The 18,152-nt window shown below is 53.6% G+C and overlaps 1 protein-coding gene across 2 annotated transcripts; it reads left to right on the forward strand.

Moving 5' to 3' along the window:
- Positions 1–1,009: 1,009 nt before the first annotated feature.
- CD177 (CD177 molecule) lies at positions 1,010–11,571 on the forward strand. Of its 2 annotated transcripts, XM_054463436.2 has the most exons (10): positions 1,010–1,142; positions 1,229–1,369; positions 1,584–1,769; positions 3,036–3,158; positions 3,368–3,484; positions 7,649–7,789; positions 8,525–8,710; positions 8,827–8,961; positions 9,483–9,717; positions 10,715–11,571. In XM_054463436.2, the coding sequence occupies exons 1-9, from the start codon at positions 1,091–1,093 to the stop codon at positions 9,713–9,715; spliced, it is 1,314 nt and encodes a 437-aa protein (XP_054319411.1). In that variant the 5' UTR covers positions 1,010–1,090; the 3' UTR covers positions 9,716–9,717; positions 10,715–11,571. The 2 variants fall into 2 exon arrangements, with proteins under 2 accessions (XP_054319411.1, XP_054319410.1); XM_054463435.1 differs by lacking the exon at positions 10,715–11,571 and having other exon boundaries at positions 9,483–10,626.
- The last annotated feature ends 6,581 nt before the right edge of the window (positions 11,572–18,152 follow it).

Consider the following 18,152-nt stretch of genomic DNA (forward strand, 5'->3'; position numbering starts at 1 on the left):
CAAAAGAAAAGCAATATAGGAAGGAAAGAGAAAGAACAGAGAAGTGGGAAGACAGTGGAGGGTAAAAACTAGGACCGGAAGACATGGGGACAAGCTGATGCCCACTGCACAATGTCCTCACAGGTAGTTGGGCCATTTCCCCATCTGGGGTACAGAGGTGGCCAGGGAGCCCATGAGAAATGAGGAAACTGCCTTCCCAAACTACTGGAGAAAGAGGGTGGGGGTGGCGATCCACATAGCTGGGCTCAGGAGGAAAGAGGTCTGGGAGTCTGGACCAGGAGGACCCTAGGGTCAAGATGCCACAGTTTCTAACTATGGAGGGCCTGGGGGCCTGGACTTCTGGGTCTGAGGGAGGAGGGACTTGGGGCCTGGACTCCTGGGTCTGAGGGAGGAGGGACTGGGGTCTGGACTCCTGGGTCTGAGAGAGGAGTGCCTGGGGGCCTGGACTCCTAGGTCTGAGGGAGGAGGGACTGGGGACCTGGACTCCCGGGTGTGAGGGAGGAGGGGCTGGGGATCTGGACTCCTGGGTCTGAAGGAGGACGGACTAGGGGTCTGGACTCCTGGGTGTGAGGGAGGAGGGGCTAGGGGTCTGGACTTCTGGGTCTGAAGGAGGAGGGACTGGGGGCCTGGACTCCTGGGTCTGAGGGAGGAGAGGCTGGGGGCCTGGACTCCTGGGTCTGAGGGAGGAGAGCCTGGGGGCCTGGACTCCTGGGTCTGAGGGAGGAGGGGCTGGGGGCCTGGACTCCTGGGTCTGAGGGAGGAGGGGCTGGGGGCCTGGACTCCTGGGTCTGAGGGAGGAGGGACTGGGGGCGTGGACTCCTGGGTCTGAGGGAGGAGGGGCTGAGGGGCTGGGGTCCTGGACCCTCCATCTGAGGTAGGAGGGGCTGGAGGCCTGGACCCGAAGGTCTGAGGAAGAAAGGGGGTCCCTGATAGGCCTTTGGGGCCGTTGAGACTTGGGGTGGGGCCCAGGCCTCCATTTAGCAAGGCCTTCCCCTCCCCACCCTTTTCTGGGCTGGCTGCTTAAGGGCTGGTATAAAGGACTTGTTTCCTGCTGAAAAAGCAGAAAGAGATTACCAGCCACAGACAGGTCATGAGCCCGGTGTTACTGCTGGCCCTCCTGGGGGTCACCTTCCCACTGCCAGGTGAGTGATGACCTCAGCCTGGAGGGGATTCCCTGGAGGCCGGGCAAGCGAACCCTGCTGAGATGGATTTGCTCTTGCCACTCCAGGAGTGCAGGCGCTGTTCTGCCAGTGGGGGACAATTCAGAATGTGTGGAATGTGTCCGACCTGCCCCTGCAATGGACCCCTAAGAACACCAGCTGCGACAGCGGCTTGGGGTGCCAGGACACGTTGATACTCATTGAGAGCGGTGAGAAGGCCCGGGGGTGCAGAGACCCCGCCCTGTCCCCTCAGTCCCTTGATCCCTGTGCAGGGACTCGGGAGCCACCCCTCCGGGGTGAGCGACTCCTAGGGTCCCGGTGATCCCCTTTCCAGCCTCTCAGCCTACGCCATGTAGCAGCGTCTCCCTCCAGGACCCTGGAGGCCTGACCTCCATCCTCGCTTGCCTCCCTCTCTCGGTCCAGGACCCCAAGTGAGCGTGGTGCTCTCCAAGGGCTGCACGAAGGCCAAGGACCAGGAGCCCCGCGTCACTGAGCACCGGATGGGCCCCGGCCTCTCCGTGATCTCCTACACCTTCGTGTGCCGCCAGAAGGACTTCTGTAACAACCTCGTTACCTCCGCCCCGCTTTGGGCCCCGCAGCCCCCAGCAGGTGCCTGCGGGAGGGTCGGGAGGAGAGGGAGGGGCTGCCAGGAGGGGTTCGGCTGAGCACAGCGGGGCTGTTATGGAGTCCCTCCCGCCCTCGCTCGCTATCCCGACCCTCGCTCGCTCCATCCTTCCCCTGATGCTCCCTGGCCGCCCCGCCCCCCTCCCTTTCCATCCCTCCCCGCTCACTCCCGATCCCTCCCACCGACCTCGGCCACCCGGGAATCCCCGCACCCCTCCTCTTCTAAGAGCAAACAGGACGGATTTCTGATATGAAATCACCATTAATTGGGTCATCCTGCATTCTTTTTTTATTCTGTTGCGTTTGGTTCAAGAAGTTCTCCTGCAGGGTTTTTGCTATTTCCTCTTCCTAAGGGAGACTGAACTGTAACTTTCCACTTTCCTTGTCTGGTGTTATAAAGAGTCTAGGGAGCTGTTTTGCGCTTCTTTTATTGGAACAGCTTGTGAACACAGAAGTCTCCTGTTCTGGGAGGTTTAGTAGCACTTGCAGGTGAAGGCACTGGCTCGTTCCAGGGCACCCCCTCGTTCCAGGGCACCCCCTCGTTCCCTTGACCAGTGAGTCTGCTTCTGTGTCTCCCCTCGGAAGGCCAGACTTTGTTGAAAGGTTCAGACTTGACCATGTCTGAGTCTACATTTGCCCTCAGCAGGCCCCTCCTCCACCCTGCCCACCCCCCACCCCCACCCCCACTTGCCCCCCAAGACACCCCCTTTTATTTTTTTTTTGAGAAAGAGTCTCGCTGTGTCAACCAGGCTGGAGTGCAGTGGCACAATGTCCGCTCACAGCAACCTCCGACTCCCGGGTTCAAGCGATTCTCCTGTGTCAGCCTCCCACGCACCTGGGACTAGAGGAGCCTGCCACCATGCCCAGCTAATTTTTGTGTTTTTAGTAGAGACAGGGTTTCACTATGTTGGCCAGGCTGGCCTTGAAATCCTGACCTCGTGATCTGCCTGCCTCGGCCTCCCAAAGTGCTGGGATTACAGGTGTGAGCCACCACACCCAGCCAAGACCACTTTCTGTACCCAGCCCTGGGTGCCTCTACCCAGACCTCCTGTTCACTCTCCCTTCCTCTTTCATGGGTTACACTTCTTTATTTTCCCACATCCAGATCCCATGGTGGGAGCTGCAGAAGGCCCCTTTGGGAAGGCTGAGTAGGTTGACTCCTCAGGCTAGCAAAAGTGGGGTGCAGAAAAGGTATCTGATCAAATCCAGTGCCCTCTCACTGCCCCCTCACTCTGTCTGTCACTTCCCTAGACCCAGGATCCTTGAAGTGCCCAGTCTGCTTGTCTATGAAAGGCTGTCTGGTGGGGAAAACAGAAGAGATCTGCCCCAAGGGGACCACACACTGTTATAACGGCCTCCTCAGGCTCAGGGGAGGTAAGCCTGGGACATCGGGGTCCCTGCGGGGACTGAACTGGAAGGTCTGGGGACTCAGGTCTTAGTCTTTGGGGAGTGAGGGTGAGCTGAGGCACGGCATGAGACCCAGAGGAGGGTGGGCCTGGCTTCCTGGAGCTATGCCTACCTCTGACGGTTGGGTGGTCTTTGAGGCAGCATCACTGACTCTCCCTCACTCCCCCTTTCTGCAGGAGGCATCTTCTCCAATCTGAGAGTCCAGGGATGCATGCCCCAGCCAGATTGCAACCTGCTCAATGGAACGCAGGAAATTGGGCCCGTGGGTATGACTGAGAACTGCAATACAAAAGGTGAGTCCTGCCCCTAGGATGTGCCCTGCACCACAGCCTCGGGGCACGATGACACATGGGGCATCCAGAGCCATCACACCAAAGCCAGCAGGAGAAAGGTCAAGGGTGCACGGTGGGTTAGTTGGCATGTGGCTTTAGGCAACAGTGAGTGCTGGGGCCCCTGCTGGCTCTCAAGCTGCTGAGAGTGACTGGTTGCTTCAATTTCTGTGTCTCCACACCCCTGGCCTTGGGTAACCCTAGGTCTCCCACTTCCCTAGGCCACCGTAGCCTCTCTACCACCCTCACCAGCCCCCACCCCGCCCATGGAGCTGGAGTGCCCCAGCAGCCTTGCCTGCACAGGAGAGAACATCAGAGAGAAAATCAAGGGCACTTCAGGTGTGACAGAGAAAGCAAGAGTTAAAGGAGGACACTGAGAGGGTCCCCACTTACCCATTTAGGTGCTGCCATGGAAGAAAGTGCCAGGGAATGTCTCCATAAGGGCTCCAAAGCAACAGGAAGCTGTGGTGGGGAGGTGGGGGTCTTATAGGAATCCCAGCTTCCCTCCTAGGAGCAAAGTCTTCCCTGCCCGTGCCTCAGTTTCCTTGTCTGCCCACATCACGCTAACCCTTAGTGCTTAGAAGAGAGAGTTGTGTGAGTTCTGCACACATTCCTCTGTGTATTTGGCTGTTTCTCCCTAGCTAGGCTGGGAGCCCAAGGCCAGGGGCTTGGTATCACTGGCACCATGGTTTCCAGCCTTGGGTAGCTCAGGAACCGGCTCAGGAAGGGTATCAGGAGGTGTTTGCTCAAGTGAGGACATGCAGGGCTCACTTGAGCAAAGCTCCCTCATGAGTCAGACCCTGTTTCTACCTGAAGGGCCTCCAGGACTAGGAGGGAGAGGATGGTCACAGCTTGAGGTGATCAGGGCTGTGGCAAACGGGGATGTGGGGCCTGGGGCAGCTCGGAGGAGGAAGATACTGATGTTGTTGGGGTAGAGAGTCAAGGAGGGCTTTACAGAGGAGGTGGCCTGTGAACTGTGTGTTAAAGATGACCTACAGCTTATTGGTAGAAGAGGAAGAGGACATTGGTGGCAGAGGGAACAGTATGTAGCAGCTGCATAGGCCTGGAGGTGGGAGTGAGCCTGCTGTTTTCAAGAAGAGTCCTTCACTCCACCTGAGAAGGACTCATCAAGATGAGGGGGTACAGCTGGGATTGGGGGTGATTAGAAGTTTTCCAGGTGGACAAGGTGGGTGTGGGGTCGAAGAGGGAGCTGCTCCAAGCCAAAGGCACAGCAGGTGTGAGGCTGAGGAGGAAATGAACTGGCATGCCTTCAGAATGAATACTGGTGGGGGAGGAAGAGCTAAGTGGGGAACCTGGTGGTCGCTCAAGTACCTGAAAACCCAGGCTGAGGGGTGGACCCTCTCCTGAAGGCAGGGGAGCCGTGGAAGATTGTGGAGCAGGGAGGGCAGGGTCTGAGCCATTTATCTTTCCTTTCGACTGATGCTGGTGTTAAGGATCTGGCCCTGGTCTCTGGGACCAGATGACACCGATAATCCAGAAGATATTGCAGAAACAAATCAGACGCAACACTTGCCACACACACAGCCCACCATAAGCACAGCAGACACCAATGCATCACACCATGCCACATACATACCACACATCACATACAACACACACACTCCCCCATACCCCTGACATACCACATATGGAACACAAATCACACACAGAGCACACAATATGCACAACACACACAAATGCATCACACAACTGCACAATTACTACGTGTACGTGTAGTGTGTATGCCACGTACACACTACACATCAGGCACCACACACACTCTCCCTCTCAACATATCGGACATGCAATACATACCACACACAACACACAATACACACAACACTTCTGGCATGCCACACACACCACATGCAAGCAAAACACAGATACACAGAACACACACCACGCCAAACACACAAAACAAACACATACCACATATATCACACACAGTATGTCTACACATGCACGCACCACACAAACATACCATGAACACACCACACACCCCATACAACCACACCCCCCACATGTATACTACACACTCACACACAGCACACATACCTGCACACATCACCCATGTGCACACACTACACAAACACACCACATAAAACACAGCTATTATGCACAAATCAGTGCTGTTCATAGAGATTCATATTCTGCTTTCAACACTGGAGCCAGATCTTGGAGGCTGTTTTGTCTCCCTGGTGAAGTGCAGTTCAGCAGTTTAGCAGACAGTGAGCATCACAAGACCAGGCATCAGAAACTGGGGGAACAACAAGACGTTGGGGACCAAGTGCAGGAGAGAAGAGGCTTCAGGGTGATGGAACCGCTTATAAGAAGCCACAGCAGTGGGCGGGCTGGGTGCAAGGACGCAGGTTACTAAAAGGGGCCATGACAGCAGCTCTTGTGAAGAACCAAGGGGTCTGGGCAGAAAAGGCCCTGGCTGCCCCTAGAGGAGCTGGGCAGCAGTCCCAGTGAGAGAGCAGGGAAGAGCCCGCGTCTGAATCAGGGACACGTGGGTCCCAGGCCCTGCTCTGCTGCTGAAACAGCTTTCCAGCCTCAGCTTCACATAAGGATCAAAAGTCTCCATATCTCATGGAGCCTCTTTCCCTGGATTTGGGGAAGGGGAGGGGATAGTTGCAGACATGGGGCGGAAGCAGATGCAAAGGCCGTGAGGTGGGTGAGTGCCTGCCAGAAGCACCTGTGCAGAGCAGAGTGATGGAGGGAGCGGAGTAGGACACCTGCATGGAGCAGGGAGGTAGCCGCATCTTATCAGACCTCCAGGGCCATTGGAATGGCTTAGACTTTTATTCTCCAGAATGGGGACCTCCTGGAGTCTTCGGAACAGAGGAGTGTCATGAACTGACTTAGGTTTACCCAGCCTCCCTCTTTCTGCTGGGTGGAGAATGGAGCGAGAGGAACAGTGACGGGCGGGCACAGGGAGACCCCCAGCAGTCAGGTGGGAGTGAAGCGGGGGCTTGGAAGCAGCAGAGGTGGTGACGTGGGGTTGGGTTTTGAAGGTTTTCTGCAGCTCAAGCCAGTAGGATTTCTTGAGGAACACAACATGGGAGAGAAAGGGAGTATTCAAGGACAACACCAATCAGCTAGGCCGGCAGAAACGAGCCGCCACAGGTATAAGTAGGGGAGATGGGAGTGGGGAGAGAAGGCTGGGAGAAGGGAGCAGGAGCCATGATTTTGATTTTGTCATCTGTGAAGTATAAAAATGAGCGGCCCTCCAGGGTGGTATCGGTTCTGCAGGTCGCATGTGTTGGTGGAAGCTGGAGGCTCAGTCTAAGAGTCCCTGCATCATGGGACTGATCCCCCCTGCTCTGTAATGGCCATGAGGGAATGCTGGGGGCTGTGGTTTCACACTAGAGCCTTGAGGGCCTCGGGGCCAAGGTAGCCGAGGATGGTCTTCAGTACCTGTCTCCCTCCTGCTCCCAACCCCGACCCTGAGGGTCCAGAGTCCCTGGGTTCCCAGCCTACCTCTGCCACTCACAAGCTGTGTGGTATGGGCAGCTACTGAGCAATCCTGCCTCTGTTTCCCTTGTTGCAAATGAGGGTGTTGATTGTGATCACACCACCTACTGTTGGGGTGCTGTGGGGAAATGAGGCATCCCAGATAAGCTGTGTTCCCTGGGACCTTAGATGGGTGGATCTGTGGGAAGCAATGACGTCAGTCAGGTGCAGAGGCAGTGCTCAGCGGCAGTGCTCAGCCCACCCTGGCCCTTCGCATCTTTTGTTTGGAATATAGGGCTTTGCAACTGAAAGGTATGAGAAAGGTCTCAGGCTACCTTCCTTATTATTGAAATGAGGACCTTAAAGCTCAGATGGGGAAGCAGAGATGGGCAGAGGATAAGGAAGAGCTTCCATTGCTCTCACAGCTGAAGCAAGGAACAGCCGTTCCCACAGGGCTGTGAGAGGACGTCCCTGCAGGTGTTCAAGCAGAAACAGGGAACAATGGGGGTGGGGTTTGGACTCCCAAGTCCCTTCTGAATCCGTGGTTGAGAGACTCCGTGGCCAGGTCACCTGGAGTGTGACTCAAGAGCATGATCACCTTCCCTAGCCCAGGACGTGGAGGGACAGACATGGTGGGTTCCTGGCTTACACAGACCCTGGGTTTCCTCTCCCCAGATTTTCTGACCTGTCATCGGGGGACCACCTTGAAGAAGCAGGAAAACTTGAGTAAAGAACCCACTGAATGGACCACATTTAATACTGAGACGTGCGAGGCGGGGCAGGTGTGTCAGGAGACGCTGCTGCTCGTAGATGTAGGTGTGTGGACTGAGGTAGAAGACGAATACCTGTCCCAAGTCCCTGGCAGCTCCCTCCAGCCCACTGGATTCTTTCCCCTGAATTTCCTGCTCAGCTCCCTTCACATCTGCAATTTTCAATCCAACTCTTCTCTCTGCATCTTGGGTTCCCCTTATGAAAACTGGGGGTGAAGCAGTGGGAATGACAGTGTCTGCCTTTCTGGGTAGGGGTGACCATGTATGCAGTAATCCCTGCCCAGGGTGGAGAACCGTGCCAACACCGAGGAATCTCAGTGGCTTCATACATTCTGGAAACGTTTACCCAGCATTTGTTTTAGGCGCTGCAGATCCAATCCCATCTGTATTCCTGCAGCTTTATATGCCTTGAGAAACAGGAAACAAACAAACAAAAAGCAGCAAAGTATGGGGAATGGAGATCCCAGCTCTGGAGAGAAATCTGGCAAGGAAAAGGAGATACGAAAAGTGAGGGGAAGGCTGCAATTTTAAGCTCAGTGCTCAGGGGAGACTCGTGGAGAAGGTGACATTTGAGCGAGAACCGGGAGGAGGCAGAGCTTCGGGGAGGACTCAGGCCCCAGCCTCCATCTTTGCCCCACACTAAACATGACCCATGCAGTTGTGATCAGAGGATTCACCCTCTGCCTGGGGGGTATTGTGGAGGGCAGGGACTCCAGCTCTGGAGCCCCTGCTGCCCTGGAAGCTGCCCAGTCCCCAGCCCAGCTTTCCCTCTCACCCTCAGGACTCACATCAACCCTGGTGGGGACCAAAAGCTGCAGCGCTGTTGGGGCTCAAAATTCCCAGAAGACCACCATCCACTCAGCCCCTCCTGGGGTGCTTGTGGCCTCCTATACCCACTTCTGCTCCTCGGACCTGTGCAATAGTGCCAGCAGCAGCAGCGTCCTGCTGAACTCCCTTCCTCCTCAAGGTATGGGATCCAGGGCCGTGAAGAAATGAGGCCCAGACACACAGAGACTCTGGTCCAAGGTGGGCGGCTGCTCTGAGCACAAAGTCATGTACCCCCACCTTTCCTCTGCTCCCCAGCTGCCCCTGTCCCAGGAGACCGGCAGTGTCCTGCCTGTGTGCAGCCCCTTGGAACCTGCTCAAGTGGCTCCCCCCGAATGACCTGCTCCAGGGGTGCCACTCACTGTTATGATGGGTACATTCATCTCTCAGGAGGTGAGTGCTGCAAGCAGGGCCCCAAGGATGAAGGCGCTGGTGGGCCTGGGCTCCTGGGACTGAGGGAGGAGGAAGCTGGGGCTCTGGGCTCTTGGGTTTCAGGGAGAAGGGGCTGGGCCTGGACTCCTGGTCTGAAGGAGGAGGGGCTGGGGGCCTGGGCTCCTGGGTCTGAGGGAGGAGGGGTGGGGGCCTGGACTCCTAGGTCTAAGGGAGGAGGGCCTAGGGGTCTAGGCTCCTGGATCTGAGGGAGAGAGGACTGGGAGCCTGGACTCGTGGGTCTGAGGGAGAAGGGACTGGGGGCGTGGACTCCTGGGTCTGAGGGAGGAGGAGCTGGGGGCCTGGCCTCTTGGGTCTGAGGGAGGAGGGGCTGGGGGTCTGGACTCTTGGGTCTGAGGCAGGAGAGGCTGGGGGTCTGGGCTCCTGGGTTTGAGGGAGGAGGGGCTGGAGGCCTGGACTCCTGGGTTTACAAATTTGGCTGGGCTGTACTCTGTGTCCTTTCTGACTTAGTCTTCTCCCTCTAGTTGGGCTGACCACCACAATGAGCATTCAGGGCTGTGTGGCCCAACCTTCCAGCTCCTTGTTGAACCACACCAGACAAATCGGGATCTTCTCTGTGCGTGAGAAGGGTGATGAGGAGCCTCCTGCCTCTCAGCCTGAGGGAGATGGGGCTGGGGGCCTGGAGTCTCTCACGTGGTGGATAGGGCTAACACTGGCCCTGGCACTGTGGTGGGGGGCGGTTTGCCCTTCCTGCTAACTGTGGGTGGCAAGCCATCCAGGTGCCAAGGCAAGAGACCAAGTGCACAAGCTGTCCCAGTATAATAAAATATATAAAACAACAAGAGTTATACTAGATCTTGATCATAGATGTGATTATATATGAATATCATTAATCATTAGTTGGTAGCAATTACTCTTTATTCCAATATTATAATAATCCTCACTCTATAATCATAACCTAGGAAAAGCCAGGCCATACAGAGATAGGAGCTGGGGAGACATAGTGAGAAGTGACCAGAAGACAAGAGTGCGAGCCTTCTGTTATGCCCTGACAGGGTCACCAGAGGGCTCCTTGGTCTAGCGGTTAACGCCAGCGTCTGGGAAGACGCCCGGTGCCAAGCGGACCGTGGTCTAGCGGTAGCGTCAGTGTCAAGGAAAAACACCTGTTACTTAGCAGACCGGGAAAGGGACTCTGCCTTTCCCCCGGGGAGTTTAGAGAAGACTCTGCTCCTCCACCTCTTGTGGAGTTACTCCACCCGCAATTATCCGGAGGCCTAACCATCTCCCTGTGATGCTGTGCTTCAGTGGTCACACTCCTAGTCCGCTTTCATGTTCCATCCTGTACACCTGGCTCTGCCTTTTAGATAACAGTAGCAAAATTAGTGAAAGTACTAAAAATCTCTGATATGCAGAAATAAGGGCGTAAGCTGTCTCTCTCTCTCTCCCTCTCTCTCTCTCTGCCTCGGCTGCCAGGCAGGGAAGGGCCCCCTGTCCAGTGGACACATGACCCACGTGACCTTACCTATCATTGGAGATGACTCACACTCTTTACCCTGCCACTTTTGCTTTGTATCCAATAAATAACAGCGCAGCCAGACATTTGGGGCCACTACCGGTCTCCGCGACTTGGTGGTAGTGGTCCACCGGGCCCAGCTGTCTTTTCTTTTATCTCTTTGTCTTGTGTCTTTATTTCTACACTCTCTCCTCTCCACACATGGGGAGAAACCCACTGACCCTGTGGGGCTGGACCCTACAGCTAACACCATTACCCCCACAACTCTTCACCCTTGCTGACCACCATGCTCAACTGTCCTTTGACCTTGTAACCTAATGGCCTTGGACACCAGATTCTTTTCCCATCCTGTCCATGAATCATCTTCCCCATACACAATCATTCATATCTACTCACCTAATAGTGACACTGGGGAGAGCCTGGAGCAGCCGCACTTGCCCTGTGGGAGAGGAGATGCTGGAGGAGTGGCTGCATGTATCTGATAATAAAGACCCTGTCCTTTCTCCCAGTGCTGGGATTTCTCCATGTGAGAGGACAGCAGGACACCCAGGGATCTAGCGTGGGGGAGGAGAGGAACCTAATGAGAAAATGACCATCCAAAAGCCTGCCCTTTATTCGTCTGGTTCACGTCTCCAAACCAGCTTGGATGGTAGCAGAGACTTCAGGGTGCTCCAGCCAAACGTTTTTGGGCATCACCATGACCTGGGAGGGGAAGATGCACTGAGATGTATGAGGCTTCCAGCCTAGCAGCCAGGGCCCTAGCACAAACAGGGGGCTCGCCCCATCTGAGCAACTGCAGGAGAGGTTAGTACAGTCATGCATTGCTTAACAACAGGGACGTGTCGTTAGAAATGTGTCGTTAGGTGATTTTATCACCATGAGAACATTGTCGAGCGTACTTACACAAACCCAGATGGTACAGCCCAATACACACCCAGGATGGACGGTAGAGTTGACTGCTCCTAGGCTACAAGCCTGCAGTGCATGTTATCATGTGAATACTGCAGACAATTGTAACACCACGACAAGTATTTGTGTATCTATACACATCTGAACATAGAAAAGGTACAGCATAAATACACTATTGTCATCTCAGGAGATCACCGTTATATACACAATTCATCACTGACCCAAACGTTGCTACGTAGCATCTGCCTATCATGGGATAATTGACATAAGGGCTTGAGAGAACTCCAGAAAAAAATGGGTTAGCATTTTCCTAGAGCTGTTACCATTGGGTCTCTCTTACCACCATAGCCCAAAAAGGGCGAGGAGAAGAGCCACTGCTGGAATCTGCAGACAGAGAGAGAGAGAGAGAGAGACATAGACAGAAAGAGAGAGAGAGAGAGCTGGAGAGAGAGCCGGAGACAGAAAGAGAGAGATATTCAGAGAGGGTTGCCTAACAAGAACTCCCATCTCAGGCTGAAAAACGCATCCAGCCCACAATGATACTGGGGAGGGAGGTGGGGAACTAAAATTCCAAAGTGATGTCCTCACTCTGGTCTCCAGTTGAGGTTCCCCATTGACTGAACCCCCTAGAGGCCACAGAAACAGGAGACTCCACTGGTCCAGCCCCCATAGATCTGCCATTCACACTAGAGAACAGAGGAGAGGGGAGGGAAGAGGAGAAGAGAGTGAATCTGGAGAAGGACACAGAACATGTCTAGTACCGTTCACTCCCTTGCCCCTCGGCATCCACCCTTTCCCTTTGTCCAGATGAAAATCAGAGTCCAGGCTGGGCTCGGTGGCTCATGCCTATAATACCAGCAGTTTGGGAAGGCGAGGTGGGAGGATCACTTGAGCCCAGGAGTTTGAGGCCAGCCTGGGCAACATAGTGAAACTGCTTCTCTACAAAAAATTAGCCGGGTGTGGTGGTGCGTGCCTGTGGTCCCAGCTACTCAGAAGGCTGAGGGAGGAGGATCACCTGAGTCCAGGAGGTCAAGGCTGCAGTGAACCAAGACTGCGCCACTGCACTCCAGCCTGGGCGACAGAGCGAGACCCTGTCTCAAGGGGGGAAAGAAATCAGAGTCCTCCGTACAGATGACACACAATTCCAGTCCTCCCCTCTGTCAGAGTAACAGTGTGTGATGGTGACAGTGATGTCCTCTTCCCATTGTGCTGGGCACCAGTTCTTCGCCCACAATGAGAGGAAGATGGGGAGGAGATGGCTTCCAATATAGCTGCTGAGGTCCTGGGGGCGGGGCTGCTGGTGCTCAGAGCTGCTTTCTTCCAGTACATTCCACATTGTCTTCCCACCTCCAACAAATAACACTGGATGTTATTTGTTACCTGCAATGTAACCCAAATCTTGATTCTTATGGAGAGTGAGTCTTGGATGGCCTTGTCTTTAGTGGGTTTCTACAGTTTTCCATGGAACAGGGCCCTGGCCAAGGAAATGTTACCGCCATGAGTTGCCTGCCTTCGAAAATAGCCTCCTTGTCCCAGCCACCCGACCTCCCTCTGTAATCAGATGCCGTTCCCCTGACTGCAGAGTGACCTCTCCTTTGCCTGCTGTTTTGGCAGCACAAGGGGCACAGGATGGATGGAGGGCTGTCATGGCTTCCTGCAGATCAGAACTAGGAAGAGATTCCTCATCCACAGCAGCCCAGGGCCACGGGGACAAGGAGCAAGCATTCTCTCAGTGGGCTTGGCAGGTGCAATCATGGGAGGGACCCGCCCTTATTCTTCCTGTTTTTCCTGGATCTTTGCATCTGGCCTTGGGGAAAGCGACCCGATAGCCTGGTTGCTGGTTTATAAGATGTGTGGCATCTCCTGTGGGGTGGCGGGGTACAGTCTCCCTCCTGGTGCCCTGATAAGCCACACACGAGCCATTGCGCCAATCTGAGAAGCAGCTGTCTCTGTGTAGTGAGGCACCTGAGACGGTCAGTGGGTTCCACGGGTGTGAGTTAATTACCTCCCATTCTTTGCGTTAAGATGTGTTCCCCTGTGGAAGCAATCCTGCATAGGTTCCAGAGCCACAGGAAAGGCGCTGTTCACGGAAGCACTGAGCAGGGTCCAGGGAAGGCCAATTGGAACCCTCAGTGTGTGTGTATCCGTGTGAGGACAAAGCCCAGTCTCCTCCAGGATGGGACATGTCCTGTGTGGCCAGCCTATCTGCAGTGGCCGGGTAGTCCTTCTGTAAAATGACGCCTTCCAGGGGCTTAGCCCCGGGCTCTGCCTACACTGGGCATGGCTGGGTACAGTGTGCAGCCAGGCCAGTGCTGGGAGATTCAGTCCACTTGTGGTAAGATACGTCGCCGTCCTCCCTGTCCATGCGGCCATCTGCACTTGGACCTCCTGAGCAAGCTCTGAGGGACAGAGTCTGCCTGACACCATCCACCAAACACCAACAACCTCATCCTCACAGCACAGGTTCTGGGCTTAAGGGTGGGGATGGCATAGCCCACACTTTGTGCCCATCCCCAGAGGAACATCCATGTGTCCTCCCTGCCTTAAGTTTACTCTTTTATTCTCTTCAAGTCCTTGACCATGTGGCCCACTCTGGGTTCATGCAATGGACCCAAGTCCGTCCCTCTGCAGAACCCCTGAGGTTCTGCCCATCTGAAGGATTTCCCTTCATCACTTCTCAGGACCACCTGAAGTGGGCACTAAGGCAGCCGCCGTCCACTTCTGCTGGGTGCCAGCTTACCGTGAGGACCCATCCATAAGCCTGATCTGCACTTTCCTCCTCTGTATGAGGTCACAGGGCTTCCCAGGGGCTCACAGATATGGTAGAGGGAGGGGCAGGAGGACAGGTGCCATGGGAGCCTGAGTCACTTGCTGGCCTCAGACCTGCTTGAGCCTGACCCCATGCTCAGCTCTCCCATGGATGCTGGAGGCTGCAGTGCATGCCCCAGGTTATGGTTTGGTAGCTCAGAGAGCACCAGGACCTGAACTTGATTGCACTTGGCCCAGGGATGAGCCAAGAGCTGCTTTCTGAATGGTCAGAGTTACCTGCAGGAGGAGGCGCGGAATTTCTCTAGAACCTCCAGTTCTGCACTGTTAATCTTTTGGAGCTTGTGAAAATCTCCATAAAATAATGCACTAGATTTGAAACATAGACCCTCTTACATTTGTTCATTTCTAAATATACTCATCCAGGAGTTATTGAGAATAATATTTTGCAATTCCAACTGGAGTAATTTACTGGGAAGTGCTGTGGTTCATTTCTTTTTTTTTTTTTTTTTTTTGAGGTGGAGTCTCGCTCTGTCCCCCAGGCTAGAGTGCAGTGGCGTGATCTTGGCTCACTGCAACCTCCGCCTCCTAGGTTCAAGCGATTCTCCTGCCTCAGCCTCTCGAGTAGCTGGGATTACAGGCACCCGCCACCACGACCGGCAATTTTTTTTTTGTATTTTTAGTAGAGATGGGGTTTTGTCATGTTGGCCAGGCTGGTCTCAAACTCCTGACCTCAGGTGATCTGCCTGCCTTGGCCTCCCAAAGTGCTGGGATTACTGGTGTGAGCCTGTGCTTCGTTTCTTTTATAATTCTATTGTGGTTTAAATGGCCCGTTGCTTTCCTAATTTGTGGGTATTCCCTCTATCACCTACTGTTTACTTTCTACCTCTTTGATATTTACCGTATATGAATTTATCAATCCTGATTTTACTTCTTCAAAGCCAGTATGAGATTAGTCAAGTCTGATTTCCTCTTACAGGATGAAAGGTTTTTGTGGACGTCAAGCAAGAACATTGTAGGATGCTGAATAGGATCTGTATACATCTCAAGTTGTCTGGGAAGCAGGGACATTTGCTCCTTCTTATCTTGCTGGGATTTCTGTCACCAGCAGTTGGAAGGGACTCCAGTTTTAAGACAAAGGTTTACAATTTCTTTAGCACCAAGAAAAAAAGAAGCATAAAACTGGGCAGAAAAGGGTATAATATTATCATGTTCAGCAAGGAATATGGAAAATATAATCTTTTGAATCTTCTGAGTTAATTAATCTGTACTCTGAGAAGGGCAGAAATGAGAACCATGTCCCCATCTCTGCAATAAATTCCCTAGGTTTGGATTTTAGCCAAGAAGTTTCTGCTTTCCTGGAGAATGTCTCTGAATTTAAACACCGCACCCCAAAGCCAGAAAAGGCAAGGTTTACTTTGGGCTTTAATCCAAGTTTTCAGTGGCTGGAAACACTGTTACACCTTGTCTCCTGGAGACAAGGTGGCCTTGGACACCCAGGCAGAGCCCTGCTCACGGGAACACCTGGCCCTGGAGCCAGACCACCTGGGTTTGAACCCCAGCTCTGCACCCTTTACCAGCAGAGCTTCCTCTCTGGAAAGTGGAGATGATCGTGATATCACTGACCTCAGACTGGTTGTCTCAATTAAATTAACAATCCACATTATGAGTGTACAAGTATTGGGCACAGAGCATCGACTCAATTAATGCTGATCTGTAATGAATGGGGATTCATGCCAAGTGCTGATGATGTGCCTGACATTAGTGCTGACTGCTGTAAGTACTGGAAGCCATCGTGATAATGAACAGTGACTCTCATCACAGTTCAGGGGTCGTTTGTGGAGCGGGCACTAAGCAGAAACAGCCAGCCCAGCCCTCCCCACCACCCTTGAGGAGGTGTATCTATGCCTGGTTTACAGTGTGGAAACTGAGGCTCAGAGATGGGGACTGGATTGTGCACGGTCACCCAGTCACGAAGGCCAGGAAATGATGGATGGGATGCAGGCTGTGTGCTCAGCCCCCGCCCCGTGGTGCAGTTCAGGGGCACGGGGCATCGGGTCACCCTGAAGACACTGCTCTTGTCTGTCTGCCTCTCTCTCTTTCCACCGCACTGGGTCTCTGTTTCTGGCTCTGTCTCCTCCTCACTGTGTGTCTTTGGCTCACTTTGTGTCTTTTCATCTCTGTGTCTTCCTGTCTCTCTCTGTCTTTGTCTCCCTCTCACTTGGTCCCTTCCTTCCTTTCTTCCTTCCTTCCTTCCTTCTTTCTCTCTTTCTTCCTTTCTTTCTTTCTTTTCTTTTTCTTTCTTATTATAACACCATTGATTTTTAATCAAGGATCCACAAGCCTTGGTCCTCTCTTGTCTCACCCTAGTCCTGCCCTGTGTCTCTCTACGGCTCACCTTCTACTTCTCCAGCTCTGACTCTCTGAGTTATCCCTCTCTCCATGCTTCTGCCCTCCCTCCATCTCTCTGTGTTAGTGTCTCTGTACCCTTTCCTCTCTGCCTCTCTCTGTATCTCCCCTCTTCACCCCCGTACATCTCTGACTCTGTCTCTCTCTGGGTCTTTATCATTTTCTCTTTCTCTCTCCATCCCTGCCCCCATTCTCTCTCTGCCTTTCTCGATCTCTCTGTTTCTCACCCTCCTTCTGCCTTCCCCTAAGCCAGGGACTTCGTGGCTCTGATGGATGTCCAGGGGTGTTGCCCATTTTTATTGAGGTATCCTTCTGTCTACCCACTTGGAAAGACTTCCAAGATACACTGCACAGTGAGAAAAACAAGAAGCAGAACAGTGAACAGTGTGCCACCTCTGGCATTACAAAGGAGGAAATGTAAAATTAATTTATAAATGGCCAATAAGCAAATAAAAAGTTGGTCAACATCACTAATCATTAGGAAAATGGAAATCAAAACCACAGTGAGATACCATCTTACATCTGTTCTGATGGCAGTTCTGAAAAAAAAAAAAAAAAAAGAAAGTGTTGGCGAGGAGAAATTGGAACACTTGTGCAGTGTTTGTGGGTATATAATATGGCACAACCACTGTGGTGGTTTCTCAAAAAATTAATCATAGACTTACCACACGATGCAGCAATTCTATTTCTAGTATATTCTGAAAAGAACTGAGAGCAGGGTCCCCAGCAGATATCTGCATGTCTTTGTTCATAGCAGCGTTATTCACACTAGCCAAAGGTGGAAACAAGCCAAATGATATGGCTTTCCTCTGTCCAAACACAAATCTCACGTTCGGCTGTAATTCCCAAAGGTCGAAAATAGCCTCCTTGTCCCAGCCACATGAACTCCCTCTGTAATCAGATGCCGTTCCCCCGACTGCAAGTGACTCACGCTCCCATGGTACCTGTCCTCCTGCCCCTCCCTCTACCACATCTGTGAGCTCCTGGGAAGCCCTGTGACCTCATACAGAGGAGAAAAGTGCAGACCAGGCTTATGGATGGGTCCTCACGGTAAGCTGGCACCCAGCAGAAGTGGACCGCGGCTGCCTTAGTGCCCACTTCAGGTGGTCCTGAGGAGTGATGTAGGGAAATCCTTCAGATGGGCAGAACCTGAGAGGTTCTGCAAGGAGGGATGGACTTGGGTCCATTGCATGAACTCACAGTGGGCCACACGGTCAAGGACTTGAAGAGAATAAAAGAGTAAACTTAAGACAGGGAGGACACATGGATGTTCCTCTGGGGATGGGCACAAAGTGTGGGCTATGCCATCCCCACCCTTAAGCCCAGAACCTGTGCTGTGAGGATGAGGTTGTTGGTGTTCCGTGGATGGTGTCAGGCAGACTCTGTCCCTCAGAGCTTGCTCAGGAGGTCCAAGTGCAGATAGCCACATGGACAGGGAGGACGGCGACATATCTTACCACAAGTGGACTGAATCTCCCAGCACTGGCCTGGCTGCACACTGTACCCAGCCATGCCCAGTGTAGGCAGAGCCCGGGGCTAAGCCCCTGGAAGGTGTCATTTTACAGAAGGACTACCCGGCCACTGCAAATAGGCTGGC

This window comes from Pongo pygmaeus, chromosome 20 (genome assembly GCF_028885625.2).
Source record: "Pongo pygmaeus isolate AG05252 chromosome 20, NHGRI_mPonPyg2-v2.0_pri, whole genome shotgun sequence".
NCBI classification, from domain to species: Eukaryota; Metazoa; Chordata; class Mammalia; order Primates; family Hominidae; genus Pongo; species Pongo pygmaeus.